Source organism: Rhinatrema bivittatum, chromosome 4 (genome assembly GCF_901001135.1).
Source record: "Rhinatrema bivittatum chromosome 4, aRhiBiv1.1, whole genome shotgun sequence".
Lineage (NCBI taxonomy): Eukaryota > Metazoa > Chordata > Amphibia > Gymnophiona > Rhinatrematidae > Rhinatrema > Rhinatrema bivittatum.
This window is the reverse complement of record NC_042618.1, coordinates 377,015,889-377,034,302: the sequence shown is the minus strand read 5'-3', so window position 1 is coordinate 377,034,302 and position 18,414 is coordinate 377,015,889. Positions and strand designations below refer to the sequence as shown.

Here is an 18,414-nt window from a genome sequence, read left to right as displayed (position 1 = left end):
ATTATTATAAAGAATAAAATTACAAAAAATTTAGAAAGACATGATTTAATGGGACATAGCCAGCATGGATTTACCCAAGGGAAGTCTTGCCTCACATATCTGCTCCTTTTTTGGAAGGGGTGAATAAGCTTGTGGAAAAGGTAAGCCAGTAGATGTGGTGTATTTGGATTCTCAGAAGCCATTTGACAAAGTCCCTAATGAGAGGCTTCTATGAAAACTAAAAAGTCATGAGATAGGAGGTGATGTCCTTTTGTGGATTGCAACCTGGTTAAAAGACAGGAAATAGAGAGTAGGATTAAATGGTCTGTTTTCACAGTGAAAAAGGTAAACGAAGTGCCTCAGGAATCTATATTTGGAACTGTGCTTTTTAATATATTTATAAATGATCTGGAAAGAGGTACAATGAGTGAAGTGATCAAATTTGGAGATGACACAAAATTATTTAGAGTAGTTAAATCACAAGCAGATTGTGATAAATTGCAGGATGACCTTGAGAGACTGGAAAATTGGATGTCCATATGGCAGATTAAATATAATGTGGACAATTGCATGGTTATGCATATAGAGATCAATTTTAAAAGGCATGTGCGTGAGGTTCCCGGCACATGCACATGGACTTGCCAATTTTATAACATGCTCACGTCGCCGCGCGCATGTTATAAAATACAATATCCATGCACATGTGGGGGCGGGTGTCAGTCACGTGTGCTACGGGGGGGGGGGATTTTAAAAAAAATATGCCCAGCAACACAGGTAGGCCTTTCCCAGTTCCCTCCCAGTCCACTCCAATTAAGGAGCGGCCTGAGAGTGAACTTCCCTAACCCTAACCCTATCCTTCCTCCCTCTTCCCCTCCTTCCTCCCCGACCCCTAAACTATCACTAACTAACCCCTTTGCTGTCATGGCTCTCCCCCTGCCCAGCCCCTCTCCACCCAGGCCATACCCACCCTCTTTCTTTGTGCCTGGATCTTTTTCCTGGGTGGTAAACTCCTAAAATGAACCTAATATTGTGTAGCTACAGTATAGGTTACTTTTGCCTTATGCCCAAATTTTACAAGCCAGGCATATGTAAGATTGGGAGGTTATGCATTAGGCTGAGCCCTTTGTAAAATGGAGTTTACCACCCAAGAAAAAGATCTGGGCATCATAGTTGATATTACATTGAAATCATCGGCTCAGTGTGCTGTGGGGGTCAAAAAAGCAATCAGGAACTATTAGGAAGGGAAGGACAAATAAAACAATGAATGTCATAATGCCTCTGCATCGCTCAGAAGTTAGATGACACCTTGAATATGGTATGCAATTCTGGTCATCGCATCACTAAAAAGAGTAGGTTTGGAGAAGTAATTGGGATTATTATAGAGATGCCAACCTCGCCTTTCTGCTGAGAGTTGCTTAAAAGTGGAAAGTTGTGGAAGTGGTGACTCAACTTCTACGGCGACCACGTGTCTGGATGCATGACCTTGGCTACTTTGCCCATCACCATGCAGACTGGTTCACATTAAGAAAGCTTCAAGTTCTATGTGCTACCTGTTACGTTTTGCTGCTCACGGGACAGTCTTGAGAGCAGCTTCACTTGCTCAATGCCACATTGACCTGGTTGATCCCGCCCTGCCAATGGTTCTTCATGACTCATCCAACACCGACACTGATGCCGCTATTCTTCCCCAACCATAGCTTCCTGTTGGTGTATGTGCATACACAGCTCTCAGCCCTAAAGAGAATCTTTGTAAAGATCTTGAAGCTAAATGATATCTGAAAAGGAAACACAGGCCATAGAGTTTTAAAGACTTGAGCCCAACCGAGGAGGCTGGCATCATTCTGAACTTTTTACTTTCAGGTCTCACAAAGAATGTAGTGCTCATGTGTTCAATCAAGAGCAAAGCACAAGGCCTCAACAGACGTCAAACAGGTAAAGCCAAACTTCAAGCAGGTCGCCTCATCTCAAAATAGATATAGTTGTGATGGAGAAGGTACAGAGAAGGGCAACCAAAATGATAAAAGGGATGGAACAGCTCCCCTATGAGGAAAGGCTGAAGAAGTTAGGGCTGTTCAGCTTGGAGAAGAGACGGCTGAGGGGGGATATGTTAGAGGTCTTTAAGATCATGAGAGGTCTTGAACGAGTAGATGTGAATCAGTTATTTACACTTTCGGACAGAAGGACTAGGGGGCATTCCATGAAGTTAGCAAGTAGCACATTTAAGACTAATTGGAGAAATTTCTTTTTCACTCAATGCACAATTAAGCTCTGGAATTTGTTGCCAGAGGAAGTGGTTAGTGCAGTTAGTGTAGCTTGGTTCAAAAAAGGTTTGGATAAGTTCTTGGAGGAGAAATGCATTAACTGCTATTAATCAAGTTTAGTTAGGGAATAGCCACTGCTATTAATTGCATCAGTAGCATGGGATCTTCTTGATGGACCCTTGGTCTGACCCAGTATGGCATGTTCTTATGTTCTTATGGTGTTTGGGTACTTGCCAGGTTCTTGTGGCCTGGTTTGGCCTCTGTTGGAAACAGGATGCTGGGCTTGATGGACTCTTGGTCTCAATTTCTTATGTTCTTATATTCTTATTATACTATCTTGCTGAACATTAAGTCTTAGTGATCTGGGTCTGGTTTCTGTAGAAAATCACCAGATGCTAAATGCATGCAAGTCATTGAAAAGCTCTTCCTTCCATGGCTTGGATGACTGTACTCCACACAGTTTATCCTTAAATTCTGGCCATAAGTCTATTTGTTCTCCACATCCTGAAGAGTAGTAGGCAGTACTGGATCCTGTAAGATCTGTGGACCCTTGCTGCTTTGGAAAGATTGGCTCAACCTACGAGGAAGGCCCTGTAGGTTTCCACCGACAGCTGGTGGAGCTATGCAGGGAAGAGATAGACCAGGAGCTTAGGTTGAGCCTTTGGGTTCCAGAAGCTGGCAGGCGTGAGTCTCTGTGGCTATAGCTTAGGCATCAATCCAGGGCCAGGCTAGGGTCAAAGATAGGCAGCAAGCAAGAATGGTCAATGCCCAGCAAGGGTCAGAGGCAGGCAGCAAGTAAGAATGGTCAAAGTCCAGGCAAAGGTCGAATCCAGGAGTCAGTTCAAGGAAAGGTGAGGAGACGAGACAAGTGGAGCTGAGGTAAGGCAGGACTGGAGATACAAGGCAAGGCTGGGCTGGAGAGACAAGGCAAGGCTGGGCACACAGAAACCAGGAATGAAGCAGAAACATACACACTACACAGCCAGTGTAGGAGACCCATTGCTGAAGCACTGGAGCACACTGTGGAGCCCTTATACTGGGTTGCTTGAATGATGTCATCAAAGGGCACCCCAAAGGCTTTCCTGTCAAGGGCTCTTTAAAGGGAAGAGTTGTGTATGTGTGCATGCTTATGAATGTCCGGGGAAGGAGCAAACTGATGGTTTGAAAGGTTGTGCTCAGCGACACTGGGAAGATGGCAGCGTCCTCACTACAGGAAGGCATTGGTGGCATCCTGAGCCACACCAGGTAGCTTCAGGGTGAGTACTGCAGCTCATGGGGCCTTCCTGTGAGCCATGTTACTAACAGATCCTCCAGGTCCAACCCTTTGTACTTGGGGTCTGTTGTTAATATGGCCAAAGCTTCTTCCTTGATCCAATCATCTAAGTCTCTTTCCACTATTTCCATAAACCAGCTCCTTCCAGTTAGCTTTCATCCATTGCCTCACCATTCTTTCAGCTTTACTAATCTTAATTAGTGGCTTACGACCACTTCACTGTCCAGGCAAGATCCAGATGACAGAAAGAAATTCCTTACGAAACGTATCATCAATGTCCTTGTCATCTCCCTTGTCACTGGGTTCATTTGCACTTACAAAGTCCTCCTCAGGAGGATTCCTCAATGATTTCTACACTATTGCTGTAAGTTGGGAAGATACCTACATTCCTGTGGCTCCTTAGATACAGCCAGACTCTTCAACATCCTCACCATAGGCACGATTCCCAGAGGCACCTCTGGCAAAATTCTCCCTTCTCCTGGGACAGGCATGGGGGCCAGTTCCACAACATACAAGCAGACTGGCTGAGACCTGGGCAAAACCACTTAAGTAGCACATCTATGAGGATCATATGAAGGTTGTGCTTACTGAGGATCATCTTAAGTCTCTCCCGTACCCACTTGGAAGGCTGGCTCCCTCTGGCCGCCTACATCTTGGAGGCTCCTCTGGCCCTTCAGAACTCCTACTTTTGATTTCCACCAATAGGACACAAGTTATATACACTATCTTTGACCTCTCCCCACTGTAGGATCATCTTTCAGCTCTATTAGAACTCCTTGGCAACTTCGTCTGACCACTCCTACTAGAACACAATACAACTAGACCCATACCAGCACCTGCGAGCCCAATATAAATTTCTTTTTTACAATTCAATTCATCCAGGACCCTCCAGGTCCCCCATCCAACGTTCCCTGAAGTACCAACTTGTAGATGAGGACACAATTTGGTAATCCTGTCACACATAATTATGTAGCTCATTAACTATTTTGCATAAATTTTATGTTGTGCTTTGGAGAAGTTAAATTACTTGTGGGAAAACAGCACATAGCACATACAAGATTTCACAAATTAAAATTGTGCTTGTTATTGTGCATCTTTTCACACAATCATGCTCTGGTGAAGGGCAACATGGCTTAGTATATTGGCTTCCTTGTCTGAAGTCACACAGAGTCAGTAACAAAGGATACTACTGAACTTACCTAGAAGTAATACTTTATGGGCCGGATTTTAAAAGGTACGCCCGATTTTATAACATGCGCATGCAGCCACGCGCATGTTATAAAATCCACGGTCGGCGTGTGCAAGGGGGTGCACAATTGTGCGACTTGCGTGCGCTGAGCTGCACAACCTTCCTCCATTCCCTCTGAGGCCACTCCAAAATCGGAGCAGTTGGAGTGGCCTGGAGGGAACTTTCCTTCCGCCCCCCCCCACCTTCCTCTTCCTTCCCCTACCTAACCGGCCCCCAAGCCCTATCTAACCCCCCCCCTTACCTTTATCCTATAAGTTGCGCCTGTAGGTTGCGCACGCCAGCAGCTGGCCGGCCAGCGATCCCGGGCACAGCAGCAAATGGCCACTGTGCCTGGAGGCTCCTTCCCCGCCCCCTCCCTGCCCCTTTTTTCAAGCCCCGGTACATACACGCATCCCGGGGCTTGCGCGCATCGCCAGGCCTATGCAAAATAGGCTCGGCGCGCGCAGGAGGGTTTTAAAAGGGTTACGCGCGTATATCCCTTTTAAAATCCACCCCTATGTTTGTAACCACTAACTGAAGATTACACTTCTTCCTTCATTGACATAACTCTTGAAGATTCAAGTTTCAAAACTGTGCAATCTTCATCACTACAAGGTGACACAGTCAGTGCCAGCTCTTAGAGTTACTGTACAGGTTGCTGTGGCAAACCTCTGAACTTCCTGTGACTTGAACTGAAGCATAACATAGATTATTCAAGATGCCACAGAATGACAGAAGTCTCTAAGAGCTGGTCGTAGTTCATTTTGAAGTTTTTTAAATTCTCTACTGTCCATTCCATTATTCAAGTAAGTAACCTGTATTGAACATCATGGATTGCATTTTGTATTTTACCACACCCACTGTTCAGGGCAAGCCAACAAATCAACCAGTCACTCAAAGCAGATGGAGGTACAGCATGAACTAACTAATATACCATGGCACACTCTTTCTAAAACATCCTAGTGTGCTTTACAAACAATTTAATAAAAAACGGATGTTTTGCAAGCCAAAGGCTAAGGAGGATAAGTAACATTGAAGGTTTGATTTAAAAACCTGGAGAGATTTGGCATTATGCACCTTGGGTGGGAGAGAATTCCACGTGGGGTGTGTAGCAGCTGAAAGCCCTAAAGCCATGTGTCTTGGGATGTGCTGAGGAAAAAAATATGCATGCCTTTTCCTCCTCCTTCAGCTACAGTGTCCTCTTAGCTCTGTGCTGAATAATCAAGATGTGAGTCTGACTCTCTCTTGGAGGGTGGTAAAAAGCAAAACATGTGGCCTGAACAAAAAGATCCCTGTTGTAGCTAACGGGTAGGTGAAAGGTTGCGCAACAATATCAATTGATATATTTTAAGAAAATCTAAATAAAATACATGAATGATAAACACCCTTTAGTCACATTACATATCATGCATTGCCCTCATTACAGCAAGAAATATATTTGTGCAATGAATATGGGTGTTGACTTCAACTTAGTCCCAAATTGGATCCCAATATTGATTACAGCCAACCAAACTGGCCCAACTTAATCAGAGAAGGAACTCTATAGATGGTCTTTTTGAATCTGTATATTTGGCATGTGCGTGTGTAAAACATCAACACTGAAATGAAATAATACTCTGTGAATGAATATACTTAAGATAAGAATCAAGCCATGGAACTCAGTGAAAATATTCACTAGGAATAGAAAGGACCTTGATTATATCTAGCCTCAATGATTTAAAATTGTGGGGACAGAGGGAAGAAGAGACTAACATTGAAATAATTTATGAATTAAACCATTAATATGTAGTCTGTAAACAAATGAACTGCTGTAAAACAGATTTAATTCAAACAAGCTGACCCAGCCCCAAAACATAGCACATTACAGTATCTGATGCCACATTATTCTTAGCTACTGTGTTGATTTGCTTCATTACTTTTCCATCGCATTTGCCCGATATTAAAATACTTACTGATTTGTTAGTTGCTCTGGACCCACAAATAGATTCACACGAGACAGACCTGTTCGGGTTCCAAGGAAGGCAACTTCCACGCCTTTGTCAGAGTTTCTGGAATACGGTGCAGTTCACAACAAACAAGAAAGACAATTACCAGACAGTTAATGCACAGCAAGGTCTGCATCAGTCAGAGAAAGAGCGTGATTGCAAACAGTACTGCTTGATGCTTTTTTTTCCCACTTCTCTGACAGACTTTTAATGGGTTACTGAAAGGTCTAGCGTTTCTTTGCTGAGGCTAAACATTTACCGAAATGTGTGGTTGTGGCAAATGAAACTGCCAAGTCATTCTTTTCCTGCAAGTGACTAATTAGCAAGCAGAGCCCTGAGATTAGTTTATTTTAATGATACACTGACTCAATTAAATACTGGAACCCAACCTCAGAATGATGAATTTCTTAAGCCAAATAATGGCAGTGGTTAGTAATTCCCCTCAAGTGACATCATAGCATTTTATTTGGTTTTAAACTACAATATTTTTTCATAAAAGTAACAACTATAGTCATACAAAGCTAATTTGGCCAGTCTCACACACACTTCATTTTTTAATAAGTCAACATTTCCCTCTTAATAGCTCAAATACTCTAGGCTTTGGTATCCAAAAAAACACATTTTTCCAACATCATTTCACTGGGGAATGCAATTACAGTTCTAATACAAAATGTAATGATCTACTATAGGCCTAGCCAGTTCTCTCATTCATATTTTTAATAAATGAGCATTAACAAATAGGCTCTTTATTACACTTGTAGAAGTCATTAGGGAAGTGAATTGGGCTTCGGTCGATTGAAAATAATGTCGATATTTTCAAAATCGTCAGAAATCTGGGGCTCCCCCAAAACGATAGGAAAACCCCACGATATTGATCGTGGGGGTTCCCTTATCGTTTTGGGGGAGGGTGGGAAAAACAGCACACAAAAATAACCGCTAAACCCACCCCAATCCTTTAAAACTAACCCCTTAGCTTCCCCCACCCTCCTGATGCCCCCAAAGACTTTTTACAGGTACCTGGTGGTCCAGTGGGGGTCCCGGGAGCGATCTCCCGCTCCAGGCCGTCCTCCCGCTCCCGGGCCGTCAGCTGCCACTAATCAAAATGGCGCCGATGGCCCTATGCCCTTACCATGTGACAGGGTATCCATGCCATTGGCCAGACCCTGTCACATGGTAGGAGCACTGGATGGCCAGCGCCATCTTGTGCTCCTACTATGTGACAGGGGCTGACCAATGGCACCGGTAGCCCCTGTGACATAGTAATCGGCACCATTTTGATTACTGGCAGCCGATGGCCCGAGTGCAGGAGATCGCTCCTGGACTCCCGCTGGACCACCAGGGGCTTTTGGCAAGTCTTGGGGGACCCTCCTGACCCCCACAAGACTGGCCAAAAGTCCAGCGGGGGTCCGGGAGCAACCTCCTGCACTAGGACCGTCGGCTGCCAGTATTCAAAATGGTGCCGATAGCCTTTGCCCTTACTATGTCACAGGGGCTACCGGTGCCATTGGTCATCCCCTGTCACATGGTAGGAGCACAAGATGGCGCCGGCCATCCAGTGCTCCTACCATGTGATAGGATCCGGCCAATGGCACGGATACCCTGTCACATGGTAAGGGCAAAGGGCCATCAGCGCCATTTTGATTAGTTGCAGCTGACGGCCAGGGAGTGGGAGGATGGCCCGGAGTGGGAGATCACTCCAGGGACCCCCACTGGACCACCAGGTACCTGTAAAACATTTTTTTGGGGGGGGGTCGGGAGATGGGGAAAGCTAAGGGGTTAGTTTTAAAGGGTCGGGGTGGGTTTTTTGTTTATGTGCTTGGGGCAGCCGATAAACTAAACCGCGATCGGGCCCAATGCAAAAAAAACCCACATGTGAATCCGAACCGGAATCCGAACCGATTCCGGTTCCGATTCACATCCCTAGAAGTCATGGATGGGTTAATGTTTATATAACATACACTTTGTAGCTATGCACACACATCTGTTAACAGGGGCAACCTTGACTCAAACATGGTCCTGCCGCCCCTTTCCCACAAACGATAAACCAGACAAAAAACAAGCTTATGGACAGGTTGAACAGTTGAAAATAATGGCTACAGCCTTCATTAAATACATAACAATGGAATGTAATCTGGGTGTTCGAGCTTGCCTCATGCCTAAAATTACTCTCTGCATGCCCCCCCCCCTCAGCCCTTAGAGCCCACACATCCACTGCACTTTGTAAATACACACACACACACATACATACATACATATCTATATCTACTAGGGATGTGCAGAGCAAAATTTTATGTTCATATTTTTTATGTCCGAAAGGGGGTCCCACTTGCGGCCAATATGGACATAAAAAAAATCCAATGAGTTGGGTATATGTACATATGTGCAAAAAAAAAAATTAAACCCCCTCACCCTCCTTAATCCCCCCCCCAGACTTACCACAACTCCCTGGTGATCGAGCGAGGAGTGAGGACGTCATTTCTGCAATCCTTGGCGAGAAGCATGTGACGTCGGTGGCACGTCGAGTGACGCGGCGTCACGTGATTCCCGGCTCGTTCGCGCCGGACGGCTCGTTCGGCCCAAAAGAACTTTTGGCCAGCTTGGGGGGGCCTCCTGACCCCCTCAAGCTGGCCAAAAGTTCTTTTTGGGCCGAACGAGCCGTCCGGCGCGAAACTTGCCGGGAATCACGTGACGTCGGCGTCACGTGATTCCCGGCTTGTTCGCGCCGAACGAGCCGTCCGGCGCGAACTTGCCGGGAATCACGTGACGTCGCGTCTGAGTGACGCGGCGCCACGTGATTCCCGGCTCGTTCGCGCCGGACGGCTCGTTCGGCCCAAAAATAACTTTTGGCCAGCTTGAGGGGTCAGGAGGCCCCCCCAAGCTGGCCAAAAGTTCTTTTTGGGCCGAACGAGCCGTCCGGCTGTGAACGAGCCGGGAATCACGTGACGCCGGCGTCACTCGACGTGCCGCCGACGTCACATGCTTCTCGCCAAGGATTGCAGAAATGGCGTCCTCACTCCTCGCTCCATCACCAGGGAGTTGTGGTAAGTCGGGGGGGGGGGATTAAGGAGGGTGAGGGGGTTTATATTTTTATTTTGGCTCAACAATCGCGATTTCCCACATATCGAACATATCTATGTTCGATATGTGGGAAATCCGATCGTTTATGTCGAATCAATTTTTTAAGTAAAAAAAAAATATGAGTTGCGTTTTACTAATGCGGTCAATCCGAATGCACACCCCTAATATCTACTAGGTATAGATATATACATACACGCATATACACACACAGGCAACTCCTGGATCAGATATTGCTTAAATATTAGATATTTACTGTATGTAAGTGATATATTCAGTGGAAATATGGAAAATATTAACACTACGTATGTGTCACAAACCTTTGAGACATATTGTAGATAACACAATTGCTGGCTGTGTGCTAGCTAACAGCAAAAAGAAGAAGAATTACATCACTACCCATTGTCCCACACTGAAATTATATTAAAATTAAAATTAATCACTATATCTGATTTAGTCTTGGCATTTGGAATGTAATTGTTTTATTGCCAAACTAAACTTGCTTAAACAGAAACAAATAATGGGGGCTATCCAAGAAATTGCGCAAAACAGATACTTGTGTGAACGGCAACCTGAGAAATAAGTTAACTCCTTACCCGTGGATTCTATAATGCTAATGTAATGAAAAAAATCTATATATTGACAGCAAAAGAGAGACTTTGTATGGTATTATTTGATCTATTGGGGCAATTGTTATCAACTACTTACTCTGATTTATTTAGCACTAAACTGGTCCAATATGCTTCGATAGGCGCACTCACGACAGCATCAAATAGAACCTCTTGTATCAGTTCTTTATCACCTAATATAGCACAGTAAAGAAAATAGACAACAGTAGTGAAATATTGTGCACCACAAAACAAACTTTTCTTTAACACAAAATATCAAATCTCAACCATTCAAATGAAAACAAAGCATGGCAGTTTCTTGATGTTTGATTTTATACTTCTGGGAGCAGGCAACAAAAAAAATGGACTTCCCCATTAAGAGCTGCCAGGTGCTCCTGAGTGAGGCAGATTGGCCACTATAGGAGACAGGATGTCGGGCCCGATGGGCCATTGATCTGACCCAGCATTGCACTTATTAGGTTCTTAATAAATCTTGCTGAAATGCATTTTGGAGTAGTAGAAAATGCAGCATAAAGCAATGTTTATAAGTTATAAAACTGAGAATGATTTCATATCTGCAGCATACTCACACAGCAGGGATGGCTCTTTTCCTGTGAGGTAGAGTTTGATAGCTTCCAGCTGAGTCATGTGACGGTGTTCTGGATGCAAGTCGGTATTGCAGTATGTCCTACAAAGATGGCATTTGTCAGGGCTCGGAGCACAGTGATTTGCAGGCTTGGATTTGTTTTGCTTGTGACTCTTTGAAGTGTTGGGCACAAAGAAATGAACAGTTTACAAACAAAGGGAAACAGTTTCCAGCTTCATGCATCTTTTAGCTCTTACCATTCATCTGCCAACGATACATCCGGATGCTCTAAGTCATGCAAACCTGTAAGAAGAAAAATAACTTTTAGAGGAACCTTAACAAAGAACATTTATTTATCAATTCTTTTCCAACACATGCACGTTCTTGAACAGCCATATGCTACCACTGTTTGTATAAGAAAAAGAGCACAGGGCTTCATGTACATGGAACAGTGCATATTAATGTAGCATGCCCTAGGAAAGGAAAGGGGAATCCTCAAAGATTAAAATGAAAAACAAATGCAGACATTTTTAAAAATGCAGAAATCTCCTTATGGAGAGGAAATCCATTTTAGCACCCTTTCGGGATATGTTTTCAAGGAGCATGGTTGCTTCTGATCCCTAAATTGGATTTATATTGTAGCCCATGAATGCAGGAATCTTATAGTTTGTTTTACATTACATAGGGCTTGATTTACAAAGGCTGCTCTCCCATTCTGTGTCTATGGGAAAGGACCTTGATAAATCAAGCCCCACAGTATTACACTATCAGGGAGCATTATATAAACAATTGCTATATTACATCAATTATTTTCATAAAATCTATATTAATAAAAATGTAAATGTTCGTTTCTTCAAAATCTTAAATCTCCGAATGGTCTTCACTGATTGCTTTGAAATTTTGACACAACATTGCATTCGAATACGCGCGTGTTTTTATATACCTATATTATATAGATGTCACACCTGTGACAGGTAAACACATGCTTTTTTGGAAAAACAGCGCATTTGTTGGACGTACAACCAACACACGTTATCTACAATATAAATGGGCTCTGACCGATGGCAGGGTAGAGAGCAGCTCTACCGTGCATGTGCAGACCATAGAGCTCTGCGCTACGTGCTGGGTGTCACAGAGGGGAGGAGGAAAGGGCAGACGAGTCGCCGCTCCGAGAAACGGCTCAGCCCGTTCCTCCCCCACTGGGGAAGGGGGGAGGGAGTAGGGACTGCTGGACAGTTACACACGGGAGGAGGAAAGGGTAGAAGAGTCGCCGAGCCAGTCCGTCCACCGCTGGGAATGGGGGGGACGGAGTTGGGATGGCTGGAGCAGAGCAAATGCAGTAGAAAGCGGCTGTGAAGAGAAAGCGCAAAGAGCTGAACAAAGAACAGCTCACCCTCCTCCCCCACCCCCTGAGTCCCGCAGATAAGGAGAAGTCAAGTAAATATCCCGCAACTGCGGGGGGGGGGGGGGGGGGGAGGGGGAAGGCAGTGCTGTCAACCTGCCCGTGGGTCTCAGCCGCCATGGGAAGAGTTTACATGGGCATCGCTCCACCCCCACTCCCAGCAAAGCACCGTGACGAAAGTAAAAGCCAGAGCCCTGCTCCCTCCTCCCTCTCAAGCCCCTGATCAGATTTCTTAAAGGCACAGGTCTCCCAGAAAGAGCAAAGTAAGCTAGGCAACGAGTCCCAAATCTGTTGCAGTGCCTTCCGCCTGCCCTTTGCGAGGGGGGAGACGGGACGGAGTGTTTTCCTCACTCTCCCAGACACAACTGGCGTGGGAACTTTGCAAGCTCTTGCGAGTGCAGAGCAAAGACTTAGGTGGGGAGGGGACAAAACTCCCACCCCGCTGAAGGCGAGTGTGAGTGCCAGAGAGAGAGGGAGACTACGTGAGGGATTGTGTATGTGTGTAAGAGGGATCGGGCATGCATGTGTGAGGGACAGAGGGAGAGTGTATGTGCAAGAGAGAGAGAGAGAGAGAGAGGAAGCCTATGTAGGGGGCTGTATGAGAGAGAGATTCTCTACCTCCCCCCAGCTCTCCACTTATAGGTTACAGTGGAAGGGGTTCAGTGTAGAGGGGAATGGGAGAGCAAAGGAGTTGGGGCCTGTAAGGATAGAGTGAGAGGGGTCTGAGCCTGTCCCTCTGCCATCAGGGAAGGGGGGAGGGAGTTGGGATGGCAGGACCATTATGCCTCGCAAGATCCCCCTCGGCCACTGCTGCAGCTCCTACCACCGCCGCCACCTCTGGCTCTTTGTGGTGCTGGGGGGGGGGGGGGGGGAGGAGCAGAGCAGAGCAAAGACGTAGGAGGAGAGGGGACAAACATCTCGCCCTTTTTAACGGGCTTAACGGATTGGACTACATATTTTACGATTTCATTTCAATGTTTCTGATTGCATTGTTAAATTGAATTTTATAGATTTTGATTTATTTTCATTTTGATTTAATTATTTCGTGTGACATTGCGTTGGAATTGAGCTGTGTTGTTTACCATACCATTCATTTAGTGAGTATAGTTTATGTTTTTTCTTTTTTCATTCTTTTTCATTTCTAGAATTATGTGGTTTACATCTAGACATGGATTGCTTCTCACATGGACCATTATATGTTGTGTGTTCTAGAGTTGGCAAACCAGACAATCTCTATACCTGCACAGACAATGGAACAACAAAAATATTGTATACCCACAAGCATTGTGAAATTAAACATATTCGAAACATGCGCTTTCTCTTTTCTTTCTTTTCCATTTAACCAGACTGAGCCACAGCAACACGTGGCCGGGTACAGCTAGTAGTTAATAAAGTAATAGTACATCAAAAGTACAATTTCTTTCATAGATGCATCATTTATATTATGACTAAGCAGGAGGTGATGTCATCTAGTGGTAGGATCACTGGACTAGGATCAGGGCCAGATTAAAGCATAGAAACAAAGGCTCATGCCTTGGTTGCCAAATTCTGAAGGTTCCTAAAATTTGGGGCTCCCCTCCTAATTTCTCTCTGCTTTCCAGGGGGAGGAGAAGATAGAACCCTTTGCCCTAAGCCCTCTGCATAGTCTGAAATCCAGTACTGTATAGTATGCAGAAGAAGTCTTGAGTTCAAGGCTCACCTCTGCTACTGACTGAGGATTCACGACTCTGGGCAGGTCATAATCTCCCTGTGTCTTCAGGATTCAGTTGAAAACAAGACGTTTGTTTGAAATGGTGTACGCAGTTAACAAATCAAAATACTACAACTAAGCATGATCTTTTCTGCAGTTAAGACTGTTTATAGTACAACATTAAATGAACTAAGAACCAAAGAAAATGGAGGACAGAATTTTGCAGTCCTATAGAACAGTTTTTCTCAAGCCAGTCCTGGAGAACTCCAGTCTGGTGGTCAGGATTTCCTCTGACTAAATTGTACACAAACCTATTTCAAGCATATTTATTATGGATATTCAGGAAACCAAACTGGTTAGGAGGTGGCTTAAGAAACAGTAATGTTGAAAGCTTTGATGATTGGTGCTACTACTGTTCAAGAGTTACAAATGTGTGCTAATTCAACTCCTTTTTTGTGACTGATGTAGAAGGTATGAACAAATCCCATGCTGCTGATGTGAAACATATCACTTAAGCATATCACTTAAGCAAGAATAGATACTATTCTGTATCTATACTATACTTGCAACCTTTCGTATGGAATTTTAAAAAAAGATGCAGCAGCTTCTACCCAACATTTTCTTTAGCGATTCTCTATCTAAACATTGCTTGCAATCTAAAAGGCACCCTCAATTAAGAGAAAATGTAAACTCCAGACGGGAGACTCTAAGCAAATCTCCAAACTAGGCTACTCCCTGCTTCTGTAAACATTAGGCTGGCAAGAATATTTTGAATTGTGACCAGACTCTACTTGATAAGTCAGTGCGGGAAAAGTCAATGCCATCTTTCTGAAACAGCATAAAAATACATCACAGAGTTTTTGAGGGAAATTCATTTGAGGCTATTGAGTTCATTAATTGCACAGCAATCAAGAGTTCTATTGGAAAGTCAAAGGTGATGGATTGGTACCTTCTTCTATAGTGACATTCCCTCTGAAGAAGTATTTACCATGTCCTCTAGAGAGAGCCACACCCAAACTGTACAAAGAAACAAAGCAGACATTAAAATCCATGGTACAAACAGTATTATTGCTTTGATTTGTTTACAGTCTCCTTTGTGTTTAATACATGTGAACAGTCTTTCAGAAGACATTGCTTTCATCAATAATTAGCTTCATCATTTGTAGACAATTGTATACTTGAATGTAATTTCTAGTCTGGCTGTCACAGTCCAAAAATTAAAATAAATGACATGAGGGAAATTTTCAAAACGTTGCTGAGCAGCTAAGATATTTAGCTTGTCTTAGCTGGCTAGCCTTAGGATAATTTTCAGCCACATGCTAAATTGCTAGGTTGTGGCTGAAAATTAAGTAAATTAAGCCAGGTGAAATTTTGTTACTAAACATGACCTAGAACAAAGAACCTCCTCACCCTCATTTTCCTCCCATCTAATCTTAACAAAAGGCAGCCCCCAGTGACAGTTCCCACAATCACTTTCCCCTACCCACAGAAACCAATCAAAGCAAAACATTCCCCCCCCCAACCCACTGGCAATACCTAAACAAGAGAAGGAACCCAACCCACTCTGAACCTCTTATATCCTTTGCTGAGCACCAGCTTGACCCCCTATGGTCTCCCATTCAAAGCACTCCACTGCCTGCCCTTACTGAGTCCTGCTGTGCACTGCTAAATGCCAGTGCCACATACCGGTGATTCAGCACGTTCAATGCTTAAGTACCAGTGGATGGAGCCAATCAGCAGTGAGCCGCAGTACTGGCAGAAGGATACCCTCTAGAAACCTAAGTGCTAATTCTAGAGGAGTTGTGAGTAGGGTCCAGAATTCACGTGTGCTTTGATGGGTGCCATCAGCGGGTGATTAGAAGGATCAGAGGCTCGGAGGAAGGGGTTTTAGTGTTATGGGTTGCCATGGTGGGAAGAAAAGGGTGACGGGGAGTCAATTTTTTAAAATAAGATTGGATGGAAATGAGGGTGACAGAGAGGTAGGGGGAGGGGGAACAAAAATGACAAGCATAGATTTTCACTATCTTGAAGGATAGTACAAATGTATACATGCACTGTAAACATTTTGAAAATCAAATATATGCACATAGTTGTCTCCCCTGATCTAACCCTACCTCCTAGATGCCAATTTTTGTTTGAACTAAATTTACCTGCTCAACCCTGGTCAATTTTCAAATAGTCGGTTAACTCCTTAGTTAGCCAGTTAGACTCCTTTGAAATGTGTCCTTTTAATGATTATATACTTACTAGTTCTATTGTTCGAAACTTGAGTAAGACAATATCATAAAAACAAAAAAGACCATGAGGTCCTGTGATGAAATTGACAATACTATACTCTGTTTTCTAGCAAAACTTAGTCATCAGCTTCTTCTAGAGGACTGTTACAATTGTACAGTATAATCTAATTTAATAACATCTAATCTCTTTCGGGTAGAGATTTCCTGCTGTGTTTCCTAGATCAAATGCCAAGCCAATGCTGGTGACCTCTTTTATATCATATTGTGAAAATGGTAACGAGAGACCCAAGGGCAAATATATAAAAAAAACCTACTTGCAACAGCAAAAATGACCTTTATTCATAACGTATTTTCACCATGAATAAAGATGGAAAAAGAACTGAACAGTTAAAATGGATTGCAGCATTTATAGCTCTCCAAACACTTGCAACAATTTCTTTTTTGTAAAGTGTATTTTTTTTCCCCTCTTAATGATATGCTATCTATGACAACACCGGCAATGTTGCCTAGGTACATCAGGATAGACAGTCCAGCATTTGAAAAGCTGCAAGCGGTGGTCTGGAAAAGCCTTTTTCCTTTACTATTTCCAGTTTCAGCTGAGAACCTTACATCCCTTGCTACAGCCGATGACCTTTTAATAAGCTGGCGGGGTTGCTCAAGCTTTGGCATCAGTGGGGGCTGGCTAAATGGGGCTGGATTAGAGTGAATCGTACCTGAAAGGTGTGCCTCGAATGTCTGTGTAATAGTAGTCATTTGTCATCACCAACACCCGTTTCTAAATGGTAGAAAGAAAGCAAGTTTGGTCCATGTGACATTTAAAAAAAAAAAAAAAAAAAAAGTGCATAAAAAAAAAAAAAAAGAATTACTGATGCCAGAGAACTTTAATGGTTGTATATATCTGGCATGAAATAACCCTACACAAGCAACAATGATGCTGGTGACAGATAACTTATTCCAGACTAATTTTTCAAGCCAAGTTTTCCCCCAAGCATTTACTTTAAATTGAGCTTGCAGAGAATGTAAAACTCTTACCCCTTTGTCCACTGTCTTTTTGACTTCCATGGAGAATTTTCCTGTTTTCCGGTTAACCATTGCATTCCGAAGCTTAAAAAGAAAGCAGCAGCATATCTTTTTATCTTTTCCTCTGATATTTATATAATTTCCTCTCGACCCTTCTGGTTTCTTACAAGGAAGCTGCATTTTTTTTTTAAATGTAAGAGAATCACACCGTGGTACTCTAGCATTAAATCAAGTGATTTACAAGATGTTTAAGGAAATTTACCATTTAATAAACGAAATGCTTGTATTTTTTATTTCCGTCTGCAAACATGATGAAACTAATGAGTGCATTATAGTTTCAAACATACATCTTATTTTGCGGACAGAATCCCTAACTTGTTAATTCATCTTTCTGATTACATACTGCACCAATTGCCAGAGATAAAGAAAAAATGTTCAAGCTGTGTACGGAAAGCCACACATATTTTCAAAGACTATTGCCAGATTTTTCCTCGGTAAAATGTATTAAACAAGTTTTAAAAAATTTAAAATGGAGAAATCTGTTTCTCATGGCACAGCAATGCAAACCTGCTCCCTAGAATGGGGTACACGTTGCTCTTCATCATTTTGTTGAAACTAGGTTCATCAAGAAGCGTGGGCAATAATCTGGGCACAGGGCATGACATAGAAAACAATTTTCATGCACCTTTATTAATAGTGCATGTCTATTCTGAAAGCTTTTGAGGTTAGTAGAGAGGTGCAAACCTGACAGTGAAGGCTTCCATTCGTAGGCTTTTTTTTTTTTTTTTCTGTGCTGGATCAGGCAGTGCATTCCACAGCTTGCCAGCACAAATCTTGGCTCATATTTTTATTTTTTTTTTCTGAAGAATTTGTGCAAGACCCAACCTACTGTATCGGAAACAGCACTGTTTGCAGCTCTGCAAATGTGATTCTAGCTCTCTGAGCCTACACTGGATTTAACGTTCTTACAGCAAGGGCAGAGGAATGCACTTTACCTGGAGATAGGCATCAAATGATACTCTCAGTACATTTTTACTCATTACGTTAAACTGCATTTAGTAAGCAATTTT

At 43.4% G+C, this 18,414-nt stretch overlaps 1 protein-coding gene across 3 annotated transcripts in view; it reads right to left on the bottom strand.

Annotated features, from left to right (window-relative positions):
* The window catches only part of CACNA2D3 (calcium voltage-gated channel auxiliary subunit alpha2delta 3), a 1,571,161-nt gene that overhangs the window by 318,645 nt on the left and 1,234,102 nt on the right, over window positions 1-18,414 (bottom strand). For all 3 annotated transcript variants that reach the window (XM_029600901.1, XM_029600903.1, XM_029600904.1), the window contains 7 exons: window positions 17,357-17,428; window positions 17,038-17,099; window positions 15,037-15,104; window positions 11,253-11,298; window positions 11,000-11,097; window positions 10,510-10,603; window positions 6,694-6,789 (listed from right to left, as the gene is read on the bottom strand). In XM_029600901.1, the coding sequence (XP_029456761.1) occupies window positions 6,694-6,789; window positions 10,510-10,603; window positions 11,000-11,097; window positions 11,253-11,298; window positions 15,037-15,104; window positions 17,038-17,099; window positions 17,357-17,428 (536 nt within the window). The remainder of the gene's footprint in view (window positions 1-6,693; window positions 6,790-10,509; window positions 10,604-10,999; window positions 11,098-11,252; window positions 11,299-15,036; window positions 15,105-17,037; window positions 17,100-17,356; window positions 17,429-18,414) is intronic.